Here is a 21,841-nt window from a genome sequence, read left to right as displayed (position 1 = left end):
TTGTTTGACCACGGGTAAATGTGTTACTATATTGCAGCTCCTAGTGCGCACATTACATAAAGGCTTATGGACAAGCCATTTTGTACTCTTATCCTTTCCTGTATAATATGGTATTCTACCTCTTGGTTCTTGCATTCCGTCATTTTCCAGTTCATCTGAGGACTGTTCAGTATCGTCGTCGTGGAGGCCTTCTATTACTAGACCGTCACTTTCAGCATCATTAGCACGATTCACGCCTATATCTTCAAGATCTAATGGCTCTTCTTCCTCCGATTCAAGGTCTTCTAGCCAACTAAGAATTTGAGCCTCCCGTTGATCATTCATCTTGCCTTTTTATACTAAAAACAATTGACAGATATATTAACAATATTTTACTGGGATAAATTACATAAATAACAAAATACAAGTTAAAATAAATTTTATTACTAACAAAAAAATCCTTACGTGGATAGGCGCGCGATGAGCGAAATGCTCCGCGCTCCACGATGCGATGAGTGGCGCGCGAATAGCGTCAGCGGAGAGGGGATGGAATGTTGGGAAGGTACTGAGAAGCTCGTAGTGCTTGAGGGTTTCTAACATAGATAATAATCGCAATAATATTTTGCGTGAGCAAAATGCTCATAGCGCGTCTTCTCACGTGTTAAAAAATATGAATCCGCCGGCCGATTACATCGAGCGGTTGAAAGCAGGGTATTTTCGCTTCGTCCGCCGTTCCTTGTACGTAGATTGACTCCCTCACCCGTGCCACCGCCGAGCGGTCGTCGCACTTAATCAAAGTTGGCGGTACAAATATAATTTAATAAATAATATTAAAATTATTATAATTTGAAGGGACCCAGTAGCTATTCTAAAGTGTATTTTTAAGTATTATTATTACGTATTTCCAGATTGACGTGCTTTTGTATCCTTCGGTTCGATAATTACTTTTGGTTTTTGTATTATGGACAGCTTGGTAAAATATATATTTAGCCCAAATGTAGACATTCCCCAATAAATGTAACGTTAGGTAGTCAAAAGTCGTAACCTTTGTGATGTTGCCCGACTGTTCTGCATTTTGATCCTAAATTGCGCATTTGTTATTAGTACTTTAATTAAAAGAATACATGTAATTACAAAAATAAATAGAAGGATCTAGATTCGTGTCCAATTTGATCCTTTTTTAATTTGTATAATTAAAAAACTTACTAAATGTAAATTAATTTGATTGTAATGAATAAAAATCACCACTATACATGTGAATAAAAATTATAAAAATTAAAATTTGTTAGTAGATTTCAGAGTTAATTGAAAAATAAAACACTATTTATGTACTACGTAAAAAAATTATAAAATATTATTTGTAAAACAAACAGTATTATTAGGACTGAACAGGAAGGAGTAAGTCGGTTTAGGTTTGGATTTCAGTTGTTTGGTTGGCATAGGTGCTAGAATATAAATAACACTGCCAAAGTGAATGAGTGGCATGAGTACTTGACCATAATTGTGTAAAGTGGTGAAGTGTTCACGAGAATAAACAGTGCATAGAAGTTGAGACCTAATCTGAACAATTTAATATAGAAATTGACTTGACTTGACTCTTCTGAATATCAATGGTCAACGTGTGTTTTGAAAGCCAGTGTGATTGTTTGATAGAAGTTAATGGTTTCGAGAAATAGATTGTTCAACTTAGATCTCCACGTCTACGGTCAGTGTTAACAAATAAATGAAGTCGCACACGAGACAGTGAATGTGAGTGACCATTAGCGTTAGCCAACATTCCTGCGTGCTGCATTCGTCATTTGTTTTATTTTACTTTTGTGGGATAAATTTATAAAAAGTACCTGGTTTATTTAGGATGCTAGGCTGTATTATAATATTATCATTTATGTCTGTTATTTTAAATAACTGTATGACACTATTTTGTTAAATAAATTTTAGGTATTAAATTTAACTTGTTTCATTTAATATAAGTACTATCTTGATGTAATAAAGAATATTTTCGTCGTGAATGGTTTTATTATTAATATATTCCTTACGACAAAACGCACTATTTATCTAGTGCAACTATTGGCAGAAAGGACATAAGATCTGGTTTCCCAATGTTGGTGGCGCATCTAGAGGATTGATTAATATTTCTTTCGGTATGGTAACACTTATCATCAAGTGGCCCATTTGAAGGCCCACCTACTTAAACGACACGAAAAATCTATACTAAACAAGTACCTAGAATCCGGCCCTTCATTTAAGATGACTTAGAGAATATTAAACGACGTTCCATATTTGAAACCTGAAGTTGTAGTAGATGTTATTTGTTAGTGTATAAGATCTCAAATATATTATACATAAGGAGACAAAGGACCATATTTATTGGCAGTATGGTGTAAGTTCCCAAATTATTAAAAAAAAAAAACAAATACCCGCCAATTTTGCTTTCAAAAATTAAGATTTCTATTTCTTCATTTAACGTTAAGTAAAAATATCACTTAAAATAAACCATTTGATTTTTTTTACCGGTATATCATTTCAAATAAACAAGAAAATAAAATGGCAGAATCAAATGATGTTCAAACATTAGAAAAAATATCTACTGAAGTGGATGAATCTCAATTTAAAATTATTTTATCGAGCCAATGCATTAAAGGCAGGTGATACATGTTTTAAAATCACGTGTTATATAATATAATATTTATTATTTCAATTTTGTTTTAACGTAGCTCAAGCTTATTTGGTCGACAAATTGCGTAAACAATCAGAGCAACAGAAACAAGTGTGTAACTTCATTAATAATGGTAATTTAAAGTTAGAGACGGTAATAAAACTTGCTGAACAAGAAGTTAAAAGGCAAGTAGATCGATGGTTGGTCAAAACTAATAACATAATGTGAACACAGAACTGAATCAAAGATCAAAATAAACAGGTTCTATAAAACGTTTATTTTTTGTTATTGTATGGGCCGCTTCTATTGGTAACGCTATTTCGTTAGGGAGGCTGACTTTTCCTATTAATTCCATAGGTTAAGGATAATTCTACCAGTATATCTAATCGTTAGGGGAGGGTTGGAGAGTGGTATCAGTGCACAACACACAAATACTAAATTCTGGAAAAAACGGAATACTGTTCTCTCCTCTTTATTATGAAAGTCACTACTATTTACTACTGTTTAAGAAAAAAACTAGGTGTTTTTTGAGAATTATACTTAGGGTTATTTTAAAAAGAACGTTGATAAAATATAACCATCGTATTTATTTGTAGTATATAATTTATAAAGATTTAATCATTTTCGAAATAAATCGTCGCTATAAAGACAGAAAATATATGTTTTACTTATATTTTTCAGTCTATTAAGTGCTGTTGATACTATTAAATTAGCAAATGTCGAACTTAAGAAAGAGTTGTTGATGGCTAAAGAGAGGAAAATAACTGTTAGTGAAAGGGTAAACAATGGAATTAAAAAATATGAAGATCTTTGGATAGCATCTAAAAGACGATACGAAAGTATTCCTTTCGTTCATAGCTACATACAAACTTTAAATAAAAGCAAAATACTAAAAGACAACATATTGAACCTTACCAGTGAAACACAAAAATTAACTCATGATATAAAGAAAAGAAAAACTGAGTTGAAAAACTTAGACAAAAGGCATGTAATAGAAGTAGCAATGTACATGGTACACGAGCGACCAGAAATCTTACAAAGTATAAGAAACAAGAGCCACGAAGTCAAAGAATTACTTAATGATATTCAAGAATTAACAAAGAAATGCGAGGCAACAGCTATTAAAACTACCAAATCCATTCCTGTAACGTTAGAAAATAATTGTGAAAATGAACCAATGGACGTTTTCATTGAAGGGTCTTGGCCTAATCTGACTACAGATATTGATAACACAATGATGGTAGCTAAAACCCTAAATATAGTTTTTAATATATTTTACTTTTGACATAATTAATAATACATAACAATTCGAATAATTTAGTATACATTTGAAAAACAATTATTAAAATTAGGCTAATAATTTCTTTCTAGTTGCCAAAACTGCAGCTCCGAAACATTGATTTAGATATTCTTACTATCAAATTGGATCAGGTATTCGTTCACTAGACTGTTAATAGCAAAATCCTTTGTTTAAAAAATTTATCTATAAATTTATCGATACTGTCAGTATTAAAGATCGCGTGTTAAAATTAAATTCCATATGAAAACTGAAAATTTTCTAATCGAATGAATTTAGTGCTTAAACAGTAATTGTATACATATACTATAGAAAACGTTTCATTATAATAGTAACTTAATCAGTTCATTGCTTTGTAAAGTACTCCGCTTGGACAAACGACCTTTTATAATAACAGTAGCATAATACATTTTAGATAAAGAAAGGAGATTCTCAAAATGTATCAAAGAGAACTGAACCAGAACACTTAGTACTAGAACAGACTCCTATTAAAAAGAAGAAATCAGATGAGATAGCTAGAGATGTATATGTCTCATCATACTTTCAATCTCCAACTAATTTTATTGAGGATAAAGAACTTAATGAAAATCAGACAAAAAATTATTCAGAAAATAAATTGATACACATTATAGAAGATATAAAGTTGGATAGTGTTGAGACTTATAACATAGTCTCTAATATTAAAGCCAATTCGCTTCAAGATGTTCATATAATTAAAGCTGAAAAGGGACATCAAAAAGAATTAATAGATACCAAAAATTGTTCACAGGAAAAGGTAGAAAAAGGTCTGTAGTAGGATTAATAATAACAGAATACTTTAATAAAAATGTTACATTTTAGATTGATGAAACACTCGAGTGTGAGAAGATCGAAGAAAGTGAGTTGACAAAAACACCAAATATTTTAGTACCACCTACGCAATTCTTGGATCCTTCACAGGTATATCTTTAAAAAAAAAAATGTTTCCTTGTATCTTCGTGCTTTGATATAGGTGTTTTATGCGAAAATAGGGAGAGGTTGTTAATGATACAAAACTTTGTTGTATATGTGTACTCTTTAGTCTGACTCCCATTGGTCTAGAGAAAGAGACCAAACACGATTGCAAAGGCATGGGGACCAACGGCTTGATGTGCATTCCCAGTAATGGCCCTTCCATTTTACTGACAAATTCAAGTAGTTATAAAAAAATCTTGGTAGAAAAACTCAATACACAATTAATACATGATTTAAGTCTAAAATATACGTTAGCGGCTATTCGTTTGGTAATTGTAATGTTTTTATTTCGTATTAATTAAAATCATATTGCATAGAATTCTCAAGAGAGAAAAAGCGCATCTTACACCGATAAAGACTGTGTAATTGATTTAGAAAAATCTCATGATGTTGAGACTGGTGAAAAAGATGGTAAGAACAATGAACTAAATGTCAGTACTGCTAGTGAAGACAGCTACATAAAAATGAAAGAAACTATATTCAAGAAACACAATTTGGATCTATCACCTCAATTTAAATATTCTAAAACCTCATCCACCTCTAAGGTAAAAATTAAGCGAATTTGATAGTACTATATAATTATTTCTGTCTCAAGCAGACTTACAACAACAACAACAACAAAATAAATAGGTATATGTAATGGTCTTCTGAGTGATTATGTATGCAACACTTCACTGGAGTGTGAACACTGCTAATTACCAAAGCCAACTGTAAAACCCAATAAATTTTTCTCCCTACCAAGGCAGATAGAAAAATATAATAGAATTGGCAAAATAGTTATAATTTTATTTCACCTTATATATATTATGTTAACATATTAAGTATATGTATAGTGTTCTTTAATATTTTCAGAGACCTGAAACAAATACTGTGGCATCAAAATTCTTTCTTGAAAAGAATGATGTTTTTGATAATATAAACAGAGTTCAAGCTATGGAAGTTGAAGACAATTACACAGCAGAAAAAATGACTAGTCAATACCATGGAGATCAAGATCAAATCTCAGAAGATAAAGGCACTACGTCCAACCAAAATGTAAGGGACTTATAGGAGTATATTTAGAATATTATATTTTTAAGAGTAATTGGTATGTGTCTTCTCTTCTAGAATAATGACATGACACAAAAAGACATGCCAGTGGCTGGATTATTGTTCACTCATGGATCTCAAGATATTCCTGATTCTTTGAATGTATCTATGAGTACCACTGGCTTTGATGAAGCAAATGACGACTATCCTCCTTGTATTGGTATTAAAATAATATTAACATCAATTTTATATAATTTTAAAAATATCTGCTATCTGCTCAAATTAACTACATTGATAATCAAAGGAGATTCCATTGCTATACTTGATGAATGTTATATTTTATTATTGGTTTTGTGGTTAAGTCGTCGTCAACAACGAGGTAATAAATAGTCAACTAGTTTCTTTTTACTTTTATAAAATAATTTTTGTTTTTTGTTATTACTGAGACTGATTATAATGTTTTATTCAGATTCTAGCTTACTTTTATCTCCTAAAGCTGATGTTCCAATGCCAGAAATAAATGGTAATAATTCTGAAGTATTGTCTCAGGAGGTACCTAATTTCTTGTCAGGTATACGAGTAGTTTATACATTACAAAGAATTTCAATGTTCAATGTTATTATTTTAAATTGATTACATTAATTTCCAGGAATTAGGAAAACAGGTTTTTCATTTTTTGGAAAAAGTTCATCAGAAAACACACCAGATGCTATGGCTCAGAATCAGAACAATAAATTTACTTTTTCCTTTGGATGTGACGAGAAAAAGAACAGAGGTGGTTTTTTCAATATTTTTCATTAAATAATCTGTTATTCATTTTGCTCCTTTGTATTAATTGATAATAATATAATATTGCTATTAATTTTTAATAAATTCTGAATAGTAAAACATGTTTTTAATTTAAACATTTATTAAAGCAAAGTGGACAAATACTTTATTATTGGTGTAACTGACATGCTCTTACAGCTATTAATTGTAATAGAATAAACAATGGTGCAAACACCTCACTATATTCTATGGCTGAATCACCTTGGAGCTTTCTACACAACAAGAACTTAAATACAAATGTTAAGCCTAGAAATATACAACTCCATGATGCTCTATGTATTGATGCCTTATAAGAGTTTTCTAAAGTCATTCTTATACATACTATACAACAAAAATATGCATTCATAGCATCACTCACAAATAATGGGGCAAATATAGTCCACCAAGCACTATTTACCACACCGTCAATCTTAAGTGCTAGCAGTGCAGAAAATATTGTTATTGTTATTAAGTTTATCCATATCTCAAAAACTGTCAGTCCGATCCACTGTACTATTTCACTTAATGTAAAGAACATTTTACTAGTTTGCACCGAGTAATGCTGTCCTAAATATTCGAATATGAATGGACGATGTGTGTCGTATCTGCGCTCCAAAATCTACATCATCAGTTAGTGGTTCCAGATCATCTGCCAAAAATATATGTTATTTTAACTATCTTAATATGTCTATAAATCATATTCCAGCATTTTAAAATGTACTTACCGATTACATCCACTGTTCCAGTGTTTACTTCTATTTGGCAAGTTCCTGAGAACAGGATTTCAAGTTGAAGAGCAAGGTTGCAACATCTTTGAATAGCAGCTCCTAATCCATGAAGTATGATCTCTTTTTCGCCTTTAGCGAGGAGATCACAGCATTTGTCCAGTTGGGCCTGTAACAAAACAAATCAAAGAAAAATACTGAAATTCGCAATTTTCATTTTGTTAAAACTTTCTTCTTGTTGGTTACCTTAAAATTAGTCTTTTTAGTTACATATATCACATTGTCGCCTTCAATAGGTCTAACAGGTAATCGTTTTTTAATTGCATGTTTCTTATTTGTAAAGCGTTTTGGATTTTTTTGATCCTGTTTCTTTTTCGCAATGTTTTCATCTGCCATAATGATTGACACATAGAAACCGTGTTGCTGTACTTGCCGTCTGATAACAATTCAGTGTTGACAGTATAATTAATAAATTAATTATTATGCTTTAACTTTATTAAAAAAAATGTATAATAAACTATTAACTTTATAAGTTATTAGTTAAAGGCTAAGGTTATAAGAATTTAAAGAATAGGAAAAATTGTTTTGTACGTATAAGTTATAGGTGTAACAGTTCCTTATTAGGAATAATAACAATTAGTACAAAGTAATAAAATTGTCTATGTCTAAAACTCATACATTTAAAACTTGTATTCATATTAAATTATTAATATATAATTGCTATGCGATGGAAGTATAAATAGGCAAGCAAAGCAATTGAGCGAGACAACTTAATAGAGATAATAATGCACTAAGATAGATAGATAGCTATTATTTATCTTGGCTCAATCATTCTTCAAATCTGGCTATAAAAATTCAATTATTGCTGTTTAGTGTTAAGAATATCTGATAAGTGGGTGGTTTCAATTCAGACGGGCTAGCACAAAGCTCTACCATGAAGTCAATAATTCAGACCAGTCTCGCACTCGCTGAGATTTATCATGTGATCAAAAATTCTCAATTAAATATAATATATAAAATTAAGCCTATAATAAAAAAAAAATGTGGCGCACCGAACAAAGTAAATATTAATTCATAAGTGTTGTTTTGGATATACAATAATAATATGCAAAATAAAGGTTCCCTGGGGTCGAGGAAGGACTAGTTAACATTAACAACTGTCTCATATCAGGGAAAGGGCAAGAGCTGGAGCAGGCGCAGAAAAAGCTGAACTGTACAAACGATTCAAATATTCGTTTTTTATTCAAAGTTAAGTCTTTGGGCCTTGAACTATTAGTGAAAAAACTACAGGATATTTAAAGAAGGAAGTGTGACAGTACAATAAAACGACTGATTTGTAGAGAGCAGTATTGTGGAATGCAATGGATGAATGAATGAAAATGAGTGTTTATTTAGATAAATGTTTCGGGTATATATACAAAAGTTTCGGTAGCAAAAACGACCCCTTCCAGAGTCTCTAATGTTTCAAATACGCAGATTTTTTGTGCATAAATGTGGTATGCGCTTGGAGTAGCCTGTGGAGTTATTTACGACGTAATGTGGCGTGCAGATGTTGTATACGCTTGGAGTGGCTATCTAGTAGTGCTACAGATATACTATATTTGTAAATATATAACTAAATAGTATCTTATTGCCTCCACTACCCAAAAGTTTGGAATAGCGATTCTACGGGAAAAGACTATCCGGTCATGTAGTAACTATTTTTAATTTTTATTTATATATAAATATAATTAAGGCTTTAATGTAAATAATTCTTATGTAAATAACATGACATGTAAAACTATAAAACGTTACATTAGTACGCGAAACGTCAATTTGATTTGCAAATTAAAATTTTTAACATTGAACAAATCTATACAAATAAGTAAATTATTCAGTCCATAATGTTTCAAGAAATTTAAAATCGTTTTGTTTAAATATTTCGAATAAATGACGTAAAATTCGCAAAATGGGTTGTGTGTGTTGTTCTTTAAGTTCATTTGTATCAATTGTCCTAGATGCTCTCGAAAGGTAATTTTTATCTTTGTTGAGAAGATATTTATTCAAATTGATATACCGATATGTAGTACTTTATTTCATTTTATATCGTTTATGTCATAAAATATATATTTAATATTGATAGTTATAAGTGTATATTAAAGATATTTAAAAAAAGTTAAGTTGTAAAAAATGTTACCTACCTACCTATTCAGACAATCTTAAAGTAACCCTGTTACAGAATATCCCTATGTACGGTATGTGCAATGTTGACATGCTGTCTAATGATCACAATAATAATTGTAATGGTTCTTGGTGTTGGTATCGGATACCATTATTGTTTTGTACAGAATTCTGTGGAATCCATGGGTAAGTACATAAGCGCTGCATGCAGTTACTTGTCTGTATTTAGTTCTAAGCTAAGTCTGCAGTTTCTGGATCTCTAAATAAAGTTATGTTGACTAATTCGATTTTGCTCACAATACCAAAAATAATATCTGTAGTAGTACTGTTGGCTCTACTTGCCTTTACAGTGTCACCGAGCGTTGGGGCGAGTGCTAATCTGTGTTCGTGATGAGGGTTGTCCGTCGGTGGGGCATACAAAAAAGCCGTTGAACATAATTTATGTCTAAACAAAAATTTACAAAAAATGATTATATTCTGAAATATTACTCATATTACAGCGAAAGCTGCCGAAGCAGCGGGAGCATTGCGTTCAGGTCCTACAAAAGATAAAGGTCACGTTATGCGTTCGGTGGACAAGGCAGTTCAGCGCGGGTTCGCACATCGTGTCGCGCGCAGAAATATCGACGATCCTCCTTATTCGAATACGAAGACAAACACAACCTCTACAATTATTAACATATTGACAACAAATTTTACTAAATTTACTACAATTTGAAAAATGCTCTGTGCCATAAGAGTGTGTAATTATAAGAAAATAAAGTGCATTTTCAGCTGCAATTTTGTTGTTTTTTAAATAAATGTTACAATGGAGTAAAAAAAGATCTCAATCGTCCGTAAGTATTACACAGCTGAACAAAGATCCTTCTAATATTTTTTTTTTTTTTATGTATCTTTCTAATAAAAAATCAAAATTTGATTTTGATACAAACTCTTCACAATAAAAACCAGCGGAGGTTGCCCAGATCTCACCATGAATTTTCTAACGTATCTATTTATTCGGAATCCATGGTCTTCTTCTTTTTAAATAAATTTGTCTTTGCTTAGAAATCAGAAACAGAAAAAAGCAATGTCTTCAAAAATAATTTATTTATAATGATATAAAATAAAATATCTTCCAAAAGTGATGCTTTCTGTTGACTAGCCTGAACTTCTTAGTAGTACAGGAGGTTCCGTTGTGTTTAGGGGTCTTAAAAAAGGTATAACTGTTGAAGTGTTGTTTCTCGATCGGCGAAATCGTCCGATCAACCTCCGCGCCAGCTCTCGTTCTTGTGAGTTCAGTTTCGGTTCCCTTGGTGGGCTATTACATAATAAAATGTAATTTAATGAGACTTTAATAAATAACTGCAAATCATTATACTTTATATATTACCTAGCGTTAGAACAACTACATTTAACAAATCGTGTTAGGAATATGTCCAACTAGTTAATAAAGGTAGTAGTGTCTAAGGGATCATCTTAATATCTTTGATTATATTAATTCAGCAGCATAGAGTACATAACCGTTACGAACGTCATATTCTCTATGTGTAATTATGTATATAAATGTTCATGAGTATGGTTATGCCGACTAACAAGATTATATAGATGAAAAAAAAGCGTGGAGTTAAAGCTTGTTGACTTCCAGGCAGGATATATATAATTGTACATACATATATAATTGTATTTAACTAACATGGCTGTATTTTTAGATGTTGAAAAAGAGTTACTACTGAGTTTCTTGCCGATTCTTCTGGGTGGAATCTACATACCGAACCGGTGGTAGCTTTACTTAATATAGTTTTATTAATAGTCATTATAATACTCTTATATATATGACTAGACTTTGTATGATAATTATACATTAGGTAGCTGTTAGCAATCAAACATGTACGGATGAATTATTTTTGTATACTAAAATTGAATGCAAGTTATACCTTTCTGTTTCGAGAACTACGAATGGAGTTTCAGATTTCTCCAGAAACACGCGTTCTCCTGGTATCTTAGTTTGATAAACCTCTGAGAACAATGTTACTTAGTAGAATTATTGTTTTCTAAGTTAAAATGCTTAACATTTAGAACAGCATATCTATTTAATGAGCTGATTTTAAAGAGAATGTTCATCCCACCGAGTATTGGTGCCGGTGCATGTTCAACTTCTGTTCGGTTAACAGCTACCAGTCGCACAACTGGTCGCCCTTCTTGGCCTGAACGTCGCATGAGCGAAGGTTCTGTTGTAGATCTTGATGACACTAAGGAAAAAAGCGAAATAATTCAAATAAAACTAAACAAATACAACTTAAGCTGTTACATATTGATCCTATAAACATTTGTAGCTGGTGTTATTTTAATGATTCACAAAGAAATATCTGTAATATTTAAATTAGACGAAAATAATAAATGATATTGTAAGTAGCTTAATAAATGGATGTCTTCTGACCAAATTCCTTCACGGAATAAAACAATTAGACTCAACCCGAGAGAGTGCAGGCTCAGGAACTAAGGGCAATAGACTTAACGGCTCATTATGTGCTCCGAGGCGTCAACTGTCACTGCAAATTTCTTGACAGTAAAAACATGTTGGAATAAATCAGCTTACTTGCAAACGCAGCAAGTTCTTTTTGCGCGTAGTGATAGCCAACTGATATGCCGTATATCATCAATATGATGATCGTGAACATGAGTAACATTAGCAAGAACGCGCAACACGTCCATGTCAGCACTCTATTGAAATTAGAAAGAATTAAATACTTATTTTTAATAACTTTATACCATTATTACTTATTACTGTAAAAAAATGGAAAAACGTATAAATACCTTTCGACACAGAAAATCATAGAACAAAATATCGATTGTATTAAGCCCATTTTTTATTAATGAATCTGAAATAAATTGTAATATGTATAAATTGTTAAGAATATTACGTATTAGTAAAAAGTAGTAAAATTATCTGTTTCAATTCCATTGTCTTTGATTAGATGTATCTATATTACATCTTATATAATATTTATTAGCTGGGATAGTCAAATATAATTAGTCGCAGGTTTGCAAACATCATGATTTCAGTTTTCGTCGGTTTCTAAGTTTCAAGTAAAATTTAATATAAAATTAAATTAAACAATCAATAAGAGTGCAGTACTTACAAGAACTCAAAAATACTCTTTGTGGTGCGAAGTTTATGATTTATTTTGTTAATGATTCATTAATGTACCGTCTATCGAAGCAGTACACATTATTCTTTTATTATTAAAAAAATAAGTATGATTGCTGTTTTTTTCGATTTATAATTGGACATAAGAATAAATATTGTCTAGGTTGTGAGGTAATTAGAAATTCGTTTCCTTATACAATCGGCTTCAATAAACATTAATATATGTATATTATAAAAAAAATAATGATTCTTCAATATCGATAAAGGTGTATAAAATACATTATTAAATGTCATTGTCATTTGCGATTGGTAAACTTTATATTTTTAACTTAAATTAGAGGTTATCACAGAAGATAAATTTTGAATATGGCCAGTAATAACTGAACAAGGAGGATCTATAATCTTCTGATCTTTAACAGAACTAGTCTTGTCAAATATAATTCTCACGTTATATATATGACAAAGTTTGATACAATATTATTTAGTCACTACTGGTTGACTTGGTGTGCTAGCCGCCTGGTTAGGTACCCCCCACTCACCAGATACTCAGCCGCCAAGCGGCAATACATGGTATCGTTGTGTCCCGGCTTGAAGGGTGTGTGAGCCATTGTAACTACAGGCACATAACATCTTAATTCCTAAGGGACATAACATCTTAATACCAGGTGGCCTATTTGCCGGTCTTATCTCAAATCTAAAAAGTATCTTGACGATTATTTGTAGTATACGAAAATAAAACAAATATTTAACACATTTTGGCTTTTATTAAACAACTGTATAAATTAAAACAAATCCAACAGTCTCAGAAAAAGGCACAACCTACAATACATACAATTTCCAAACTTAATACATACATAATTTTTTTATATCAGCATTTTTATACAAAGATCTAATTAGCGCGATATAAACTTAACAAAATTACAAACATATGTCATATAAATGAGTACAATCATACATCAGGTGCAGAAAAAATGTCTAGTCAATCGAAGTGAAGTGAATCGCTATTATTGCTTTTATTATTAGATATGAATTTTAATTTTATTGTATTTCACGTATTCACTTAATACTATAATCTATTTTATGAGAAAAAATATCCTCAGGTAACAATATGTATTTAATAAGAATTATATAAAAAATATTTTTCTGTTTAATTTTAAATATAAATTTTGACCCAGACACAATTGTTGGCACATTGGGACAAGTGAAATGTAAAATAAGGTTTTATTTTAATAAATTATTAACTATAAAGAAAATAAATTCGTATTTAGAATTACTATTGTATTGTAAGTGTTTTTACTTCTCTATTGTTTCATACTTTGTTCACAAAATTGGGACTTATAATTATTTTATACCTTAAATTATAACAAAAATAATTACACCTTCCATTCGTGAACTGTTATCACTTATTATTTGATAAAAAAAATAACAACAATTTATTTAGTAACATCGGTTGGACACTCTAATACCAAGTTTTTACAACAGTGAGCATTAAAATTGAATAGAAAATAAATAAATTAATATCAATATTATTGCTTTATTATTAAATTATTGAAATAAAATTCATTTCCTAAGATGTCTTGACAGACAATGTGCTGTTATGAGGTTCTATATTAAATAAAATAATTAATTAATTTAATTTAATCGGTAAAACTGACTGACAGTACTAACTGAAGTGATAAAATGATATAATATCTAGTTATGTAGGATAAAAGGAACGCTTCTGAATTAATTATATTTACTTATTAAACTAAATTGTCAGCCCGATTATGGTTTCGTTAAAATCACAGACAAGAATTTATACAGAGGAATATTAAAGAGCCGAACTAAGCTTTTACATCAAACGCATATTCACTCTAGAAGGCGCGACCCTCCACGTTAAATCGGCGTTCAGTGACGTTCGAGCTCACCAGAAGTCTTATTGTGCGTTCAGACGTGCACTACGCAGCCCGAAAAGTAGGACCTTTTTTACAAGTTTCTCGACACGCCAGTCAGTGCAACCATGGGGGACACCACACCATGGATTTTAATTTTGTCATGAAATATAAGATTTTGATGTTGTCGTCGTCTGGTCGTCGCCATAAAGGGTACACGAGATACTAATAATAAGATAGTTTATGTTTTTGCAAAGACCATTAGACCATTTACATGCTTGTGCTCGTGATCGTGCGCAGCTTTACTGTGTATGAGACCACTGACATAAGAGTAAAAAAATAATACAAATTAGATTATATGACCTTCGTTTTTAAGTTTTACGAGTATTTTAACGTGGAAAGACGCATCCTTGTGAATGTATATATATCTAAGCAATATTGCTATGTACTGTATTGTCTCACGAACACATAACAAAGACAATACCGCGTTACAAAAACAAGTGCAAGTATGTAGTAAAGGTGAGTGGAGTGCGCGTACCCGGCGAGGCGGCGCTAGCTGGCGCGCGCGAGGTCCCACAGCGCCAGCTCGGCCAGCGCCGTGCGCAGCTCGTGCTGCAGCTGCGCGCCGAGCGCCGCGGCCACGGGCGCGCCGCGCAGCCACGCGCGTACGCTGGCGCTCAGCGCGCTCAGCGGGCCCAGCCCGCTCGCGTGCATGTCCATGCCACTGCCGACCGCGCACTGTTAGCTCGCTGCTCGAGTTACTTTGTGTTGTGTCGTAATGGGTCCTTTTTTAAATTGATAATTTGTAACGACCACAAGGAAATTGTGTTTTTACTGATTTAAAAGTAACTTTTTTTTCATGTTACATATATCCTTTGCGCCTGTAGTTACACTGGCACACTCACATTTCAAACCTGAACACAATAATACTAAGTATTGCTATTTGGCGGCAGAATACCTCCTAGAAAAGCCCACTATAATGTCATGTACGCGCGAGACATAAGTGGACTGTAGTTGAGTAAAAAGGGGGAGTTGTTACACGTTCTTCTTGGGAGCGCTCCCTTGGTCTTCACACACTCGAAGAAAACAGCCAAGGGATGGGTGATGTTACAGGAGAAGGATAATAGTCCGTTACACTAGCTAATTTTGAAGTGCGGCGCACTCACAATGCACACGTTACCGCGGCCCACACGAGAAGGGAAGTACGTCATACGTCAAAATCATACCATCGACAAAATTATTGACGTTTCAATGTATGCATAAACCTAAATACGCTACATGTCTATTACCTGTATTTCATTCTTCAATCACACAGCAATGTCATTGCGTCACTCATACGTCACAACATGTCGTTAGTGCTCTTGTTTAACAGCACGCGTAGTTAACGCGTTTGAACCGTTGCGATTTTCCAGTGTGTGTGTATGTGTGTGTGTGTATGTGTGTGTATGTAAGTGTATGCGCACGTACTCGAGGAGCTGTAGACGCAGGTCGTCGAGCTGCGCGTAGGGCTCCCAGCGCGCGAGCCCCACGCTGAGCGCGAGGCGCAGGCGGTTGTCGCGGAAGGCGGCCGACACGCGCCCGCCGCACGACACGCCCATCGCCTTCACGCGGTACTCCTCGTAGCCCACCTGCGACCGATCGGTTGGACGACTTTACAAAGGTATCTTTGTCTGAAAACCCTAATTAATTTATATTGGCCCGATGCGGGGTTTGAGCCCACCACATGGGAGATCTATAGACAAATCAGCAAACCCCAAGGTCAATCATTTATTTTAAAATAATAAAATACCTAAGTGATGCACAAAAAAATACGACTTTCAATTTTCTTATCATATTGATTTAGCTCTAATTTTATTGATCATCATTATTCTCTTGTTTGATGACACAATATATGTTAGAATTATTACTACAAAGTAATCAAAGAGTTCTATGTTCTATTCTCTTTGATTTAGACATAGATATTCAGACAAAGACAATTGTAAAATTGTACTAATATTATATATTTCTAAGTAGTACTACCTGTAAATCCTTTATACTGAGGGTGACGTGGAACGTTGTCTTCAGCGGGTCTGGTCTCGAAACGCTCACGTCGTTGATCCTGTTGATGGTCGCTAAGTTCTTAATCCAGCCCGTATCCGTTTCCAATTTACCTATGAATGATGTTGAACCTATCTGAAAACATAAGAATATTGTAAACCAATCCTTGAGAATTATGATCATCCGCCTATGTTATTACCTTATGCAAAAATGTGGCATGTAACGGCGGCAGCTCGAGAACCTCTCGGCAAGTTTGCAGCAACGTTCTCCTCATATTGATTAACACCAGATCGACCACCCTGTTACCATTTTCCGCTATTCGGTCAACCATCGAGCTGGAGATCAAATTGAAAAACCTTAATCTAGGAAATAATGTATTTGACTTTAATTTGGTTTAGTTTAAGGACTACTAACATAGACAATACTTCGATAAAAAAACTGTGCGAAATTAATATTTCGATTTACGAGGGTTCCGTACAAAATTGTTGGTATATAATTCCATCGTCCATCATGGGTGTTGGGATTATTTCCTCGTAGTGTATGACTATGAATTTTTCCTTTATTTGTGCTACACATTTACCCTTACACACAGATACCCTTGCGTATGTCCAAATATACAACATGAACAGGCTAATAAAGTAAGAAATGTATTTTGATTGCGTTCATTTAGAAGATTACTTTGATTTTTTTACTGCTCCGAGGGATTCCAGGTTTGAGTATTTAATATTAATTTCAACTGATATCTTCACGCGTTTCAGAGAAAAAGGGGCCATTGCGTCACTAGGCCGCTTTTTCATTTTCACAAAGAGAGAGTGTTCCGAAAACGGTTTCGTTTTCTTTTTTAAGATACGGACCCCTAAGAAGCGATCAAAATCTATATTTATATTTAAGTTTATATAATACCGCCTAATTGTTCGAAAAAAAAAAAAAATGTTTTTACCTATACGCCTCCAGCAGACTTGGATTGCAGCACATCACTTCTGAGACGCTGGTGGCCTGCCGTAACACTTGCTTTAAGTGTCGTTGTAATTTATGTCGTAGTAAGGCGAATAGGGGCATTGATATCGCAGCGGTAAGGGGCAGGTCATCTGCAATTAAATAACATTTTACAACTGTTCCATTTAGATAAGTTATTTAACAAAAAAAGAATCGACACTCAGACCTGGTGCTAGGATCTGTGGTAGCCCGTCTGCCGTAACCGTCAGTTACCAACTCATATTTTTTGTACCGTTAAACAGCAGTTGTTAGTATTATCGTGTTTCGGTTTGAAAAAAGAGTGAAGTATAACTACAAATATCAGGAAAATAACATCTTTGATCCCACAAGTAGTTGCCATTTTCGGTATGAGAAGTGGCTTAAACTTCTTGCAGCGTTACCTATTGTTTATGAACATCAAATTGGTCCATTTAAAAATTAAATTAATGATTTATATACGTCAGATACTGCAAGGGGAAAAACAATTCAATAGTAAATCATTCAAAAGAAAACTTAACTTTATAACAAGAACGTTTACTGGGCAATTAAATTGTTCCTGTTCAATTGGGTTTATCGACGTCCCATTTAAGAGTCAATATTTATCGAAAATTAACGTAAGTTTGTGTTGAAAATCTAAAAGCTTAAAGAAATATATTCAATTCGAGTCGAAGCTATTTTTATTCAAAGCGATATATTTTGGTATATACTTATATATTTTGGTGTTTACCATAAACGAATTGATCAATCGAATGTAACTTATCTAGAATCGTTGATGTATCCAATCATAATGTATCTGCTGCTGTGTACTAATTGGGTTTGTGTTAATATAACAATTTGTGCTGTAAATATACTAAACGAGAGACGATAAGAGATGCATAAAAACAAACGTATATGCACAATTATATATATGTTTATGTATATATATATATATATATCTTAAAATATAAATTGCAAGAACCACAAAATTCCAAAAAGTAAAAGTTTACGTCATCGCAAACGAATGTCTGTTAATATAAAATCTCTCAAAACATCAACAACAAATTATTGGATAAATTACGTACATTAACTTCTTATCGGTATTAATGGCCGGTGTTAAATTATTTAGTAATAATCGATAACCAGTGAATATTGTGTTTTTCTGTTATCATAACAATATACTGTTACATATGTAAACGATTATGAAGAGACGGAATAATTATGAATAAATAACTATTGTCTCGCACCTGTGGCGGATAAATACTGCCTTTGCCTTGGGCTGTTGAAGTTAGGCTGCGTTTATACCGATAAAATAGCACGAATTACGTTGATTTTTTAAAATATTTTTTTTAAATATTCAAATATAAAAAATAATTATAGAAACTATTTTGTTGAGCAAATTGGTTCCTATATTTAAAAGTACTGCACTATGAGATGTTGTTTATTTCATACAACATGTGTTTGTTTGCGTAATATTTTTGGTCTAAGTAAGTCAGCCATTTCAGCCTAACAAAAAACCATATGGTAGGTATCTGTATTAATATTAACGTTACTGCAAACATGAATAATATTATTATAATACAATTTCATAAATAGCAAAATGTAGTTAAATTATAATTTTACTCAATGTTGTAAATTGCCGTTTTAATCACCGGGTTAGATACATAACTGTAAATTATAATAACTGTAAAAATAATCGTAGATTTAAGAAATGTTTCATAAAATAATATAATTGCACAGTTACTATTGCATTACTTTCTCAAATGTTACGTTATAATAGTATTTGTAATACATACCTATATGCTTAGCGAGCTGCTCGGTTGTTATGAATTCGTAACCTCCACTTCTCTGCGGCGACGGCCAGGATAACTATTTTACATGAAAGGAAAATTTATGAAGATGTTTATAGTAAATGTTAATTAGTTATATGGGTATTAAGAGCCGAGTTGGTCTAGTGGTTGTAACATGTGAATCTAAAACTGAATAAAGCGAGTTCAAAACCGGGCTCCTATATATATATCATGAGCTATATTTGGGTTAAGAATAGTTTATCATATGTTTGGCGGTGATGACGTGTGTGAGCAAGCCTGCAAATGTCAGATGAAAGTGAGAATCTCTTACAAACCTGAATTGGAACATGGTTGATAATTTCTAAACCTCTTACAGAGAGTCCTTAGCTGAGCAACATTAACAGTCTGTTAATATAATAAAAATAATATATTCCGAAATTACCTTAACAAGTACTTCATCATGAGTGAATTCTATTCCAGGATTAATGAACGAATATGCGTCATCTTCAATCACCAAGCCCACATTAACGTCTGCAGTCACATTTGACAATGATATACTGAAAGTACAATTTAACATTAAAATTAAAAAAAAAAACAACTAATATTAAGTTAAATAGATAATTTAAAAACGTAATGTTGGTCTGTAAATCTATCCACACACAAATGCATGCATGTTAAGTTATTACGGAATTGGATTGGTGTGAGTGACACTTGTGGTTTCCAAATGTCTTATTGCATGAGAAGTCTAAGATAGAGAGATTGGAAAGTCAAGAGTGAATAGATCTACACTGCAACGTTGATTCCCAGGGCAGCAACAGTAACAACTTCTTTCATCAGCTGGTAGGTATTATAATAAATATTTTAATAAAGTGCATCCATCAATAGAATCAGAACTTAGCTTAACCTTAACAGCTCATGGTGCTGGAAAATTATCAACAAAAGCAATATTAGGAATGTTAAGTGTCAGGCACATAGGCCATAATGCACTTATATAGTACACAACACTAACCCCAGTTGAAAAGTTGTTACCCGCAAGAGAATAATAATAACTGCTGAAATAAATATAAATGTGTTTATACAAACCGTTTTCTATTAATCGCAAGACCTATTGTAAAAAATAATCATTGTTTTAGTAAGTCTATAGTCAGATCAGAGTCAATGAGACAATGAAATAAAAATAATAAACTATATTCAAGCGGGCACAGGCTTGAGTAACACTATATATAAGTTATTTAGGTATAATGAAATTCTTATTAAAATTTATTTATTATACTTGATTTAATGGTAAATACATAAGCAAGAAAAGTATGTGCACAATTTTAGGTCATTTCTTTCTTTACACTTGTTTTAAATTTAGTTGTAACATTTTACTCACACTTAAAAACAAGATAATTAGTTAGTTCATTAATGAGTAGTTAGTAAAAAATTGTTTGTTTATATTTCATAATTAAGTAATTATTCATAAAAACTTACAGAACATGTCCTTCAGCCATGACCGGTATGAGGTTATAGAGGTTCTCATTAAATGCATTATATAGTCCTTTTATATTTACTTCTCCGAGGGAGCATCGCAAAGTTAGCCCCATTGATTTCAGATCTAAGGATACCGCTTGCATGTGGAATGTTGGAGGCCTCAGTAACTCTAATCTGGTTAAATTCCTAAAAGATGTTTTTTAATTTTAAAATGTATTTTGTATAAAAGATAATAATTTTATGTTTTAATGATGATGTTTGTTTTACGTACACCTGTGTATTTTTGGCAAAATAGGAGACGTCTTCCAAAATATCTGGTTTAATTTGCTCTCCATTTTTAGTCTGTTGCAACGCGACATTCGTAAAACTCTGCAAGTACATAATTGGATATTATATCGGTAATATAAGGTTATTAATCCATAAAGAATAGATAATATTTACTCTCTTAATAACGTCCTGAAGGTTCGGCTGTACTTTCGTCAAGAGCTCATCGAGCTCTTGCTCTATATCAATAGTTTTTTCTTCCGTCATTATAACAAAAACATTACTTGGAATTTTTTACTTTACCTAGATATGTATAACGTTAATAATGAACTCATAACCATAAGTAATTTCGAAACATATTGACGATAAATGCCACAACATCTACACTTTTTATAATGTACAGATGATTTCACTGACAGTTGCTTGCTTTGTTGATAACAGCCGTTTGTCACTTAGCTCTGACATTGACGTTTATCGAGTCAATGTCGGAGCAAGCAATCTTATCAAGATTTTACTTTATATTACTATATATTTATCCAATTAGCAATATTTATAAACATTTACATGTTTTAATCGTAATTTGACTGCTAAATAAAACTAGTTGAGAATTAGGGCCAAGAAAATATAAGGCTTTTTTATAATTATAAAGTTTTTGAACGGATGTATAGTGACGTCTCGG

General features: G+C 32.4%; 4 protein-coding genes across 5 annotated transcripts; 1 reads left to right on the top strand and 3 right to left on the bottom strand.

Moving 5' to 3' along the window:
* Positions 1-468: 468 nt before the first annotated feature.
* On the top strand, positions 469-6,798 carry LOC113403472 (uncharacterized). The gene is made up of 11 exons (XM_064216685.1): positions 469-541; positions 2,694-2,820; positions 3,317-3,875; positions 4,007-4,066; positions 4,348-4,707; positions 4,773-4,871; positions 5,243-5,470; positions 5,778-5,960; positions 6,033-6,174; positions 6,424-6,525; positions 6,604-6,798. Exons 1-11 carry the CDS (start codon positions 469-471, stop codon positions 6,753-6,755), a joined length of 2,085 nt encoding a protein of 694 aa, XP_064072755.1. The 3' UTR covers positions 6,756-6,798.
* Positions 6,799-6,846: 48 nt separating this feature from the next.
* Positions 6,847-7,931, bottom strand: LOC113403482 (transmembrane protein 203-like). Of its 2 annotated transcripts, XM_026644052.2 has the most exons (3): positions 7,733-7,931; positions 7,487-7,655; positions 7,036-7,410 (listed from the first exon to the last, which is right to left on the bottom strand). In XM_026644052.2, the coding sequence occupies exons 1-3, from the start codon at positions 7,880-7,882 to the stop codon at positions 7,304-7,306; spliced, it is 426 nt and encodes a 141-aa protein (XP_026499837.1). In that variant the 5' UTR covers positions 7,883-7,931; the 3' UTR covers positions 7,036-7,303. The 2 variants fall into 2 exon arrangements, with proteins under 2 accessions (XP_026499838.1, XP_026499837.1); XM_026644053.2 differs by lacking the exon at positions 7,733-7,931 and having other exon boundaries at positions 6,847-7,410; positions 7,487-7,657.
* A 2,849-nt stretch (positions 7,932-10,780) lies between these two features.
* On the bottom strand, positions 10,781-12,506 carry LOC113403474 (uncharacterized). Its single transcript, XM_026644035.2, has 5 exons — positions 12,443-12,506; positions 12,225-12,349; positions 11,755-11,877; positions 11,563-11,644; positions 10,781-10,946 (listed from the first exon to the last, which is right to left on the bottom strand). Exons 1-5 carry the CDS (start codon positions 12,490-12,492, stop codon positions 10,787-10,789), a joined length of 540 nt encoding a protein of 179 aa, XP_026499820.1. The 5' UTR covers positions 12,493-12,506; the 3' UTR covers positions 10,781-10,786.
* Positions 12,507-13,520: 1,014 nt separating this feature from the next.
* LOC113403475 (uncharacterized) lies at positions 13,521-21,600 on the bottom strand. The gene is made up of 10 exons (XM_026644036.2): positions 21,340-21,600; positions 21,170-21,267; positions 20,899-21,084; positions 19,868-19,982; positions 19,432-19,504; positions 17,625-17,772; positions 16,884-17,019; positions 16,667-16,819; positions 16,115-16,275; positions 13,521-15,371 (listed from the first exon to the last, which is right to left on the bottom strand). Exons 1-10 carry the CDS (start codon positions 21,427-21,429, stop codon positions 15,200-15,202), a joined length of 1,332 nt encoding a protein of 443 aa, XP_026499821.1. The 5' UTR covers positions 21,430-21,600; the 3' UTR covers positions 13,521-15,199.
* Positions 21,601-21,841: the final 241 nt, after the last annotated feature.

The sequence above is a fragment of the Vanessa tameamea genome, chromosome 13 (genome assembly GCF_037043105.1).
Source record: "Vanessa tameamea isolate UH-Manoa-2023 chromosome 13, ilVanTame1 primary haplotype, whole genome shotgun sequence".
In the NCBI taxonomy this organism is placed as follows: Eukaryota; Metazoa; Arthropoda; class Insecta; order Lepidoptera; family Nymphalidae; genus Vanessa; species Vanessa tameamea.
Note: the sequence above shows the minus strand (reverse complement) of the source record. Positions and strands in the feature narration are given on the sequence as shown.

Excerpts from the sequence above, each read along its gene's own strand:
- LOC113403472 (XM_064216685.1), top strand. The coding sequence starts at position 469 with ATGCTCCGCGCTCCACGATGCGATGAGTGGCGCGCGAATAGCGTCAGC. Across the intron at positions 2,821-3,316 it reads GCTGAACAAGAAGTTAAAAG|TCTATTAAGTGCTGTTGATA; the intron begins GCAAGTAGATCG and ends TATATTTTTCAG. Across the intron at positions 4,708-4,772 it reads AAAATTGTTCACAGGAAAAG|ATTGATGAAACACTCGAGTG; the intron begins GTAGAAAAAGGT and ends GTTACATTTTAG.
- LOC113403482 (XM_026644052.2), bottom strand. The coding sequence starts at position 7,882 with ATGGCAGATGAAAACATTGCGAAAAAGAAACAGGATCAAAAAAATCCA. Across the intron at positions 7,656-7,732 it reads CTAAAAAGACTAATTTTAAG|GCCCAACTGGACAAATGCTG; the intron begins GTAACCAACAAG and ends GTTTTGTTACAG. Across the intron at positions 7,411-7,486 it reads TGGAACAGTGGATGTAATCG|ATGATCTGGAACCACTAACT; the intron begins GTAAGTACATTT and ends TATTTTTGGCAG.
- LOC113403474 (XM_026644035.2), bottom strand. The coding sequence starts at position 12,492 with ATGGGCTTAATACAATCGATATTTTGTTCTATGATTTTCTGTGTCGAA. Across the intron at positions 12,350-12,442 it reads ATGATTTTCTGTGTCGAAAG|AGTGCTGACATGGACGTGTT; the intron begins GTATTTATACGT and ends TAATTTCAATAG. Across the intron at positions 11,878-12,224 it reads AGAACTTGCTGCGTTTGCAA|TGTCATCAAGATCTACAACA; the intron begins GTAAGCTGATTT and ends TTTTTTCCTTAG.
- LOC113403475 (XM_026644036.2), bottom strand. The coding sequence starts at position 21,429 with ATGACGGAAGAAAAAACTATTGATATAGAGCAAGAGCTCGATGAGCTC. Across the intron at positions 19,505-19,867 it reads ATGATGAAGTACTTGTTAAG|TTATCCTGGCCGTCGCCGCA; the intron begins GTAATTTCGGAA and ends CATGTAAAATAG. Across the intron at positions 17,773-19,431 it reads GCAGCTCGCTAAGCATATAG|ATGACCTGCCCCTTACCGCT; the intron begins GTATGTATTACA and ends ATTTAATTGCAG.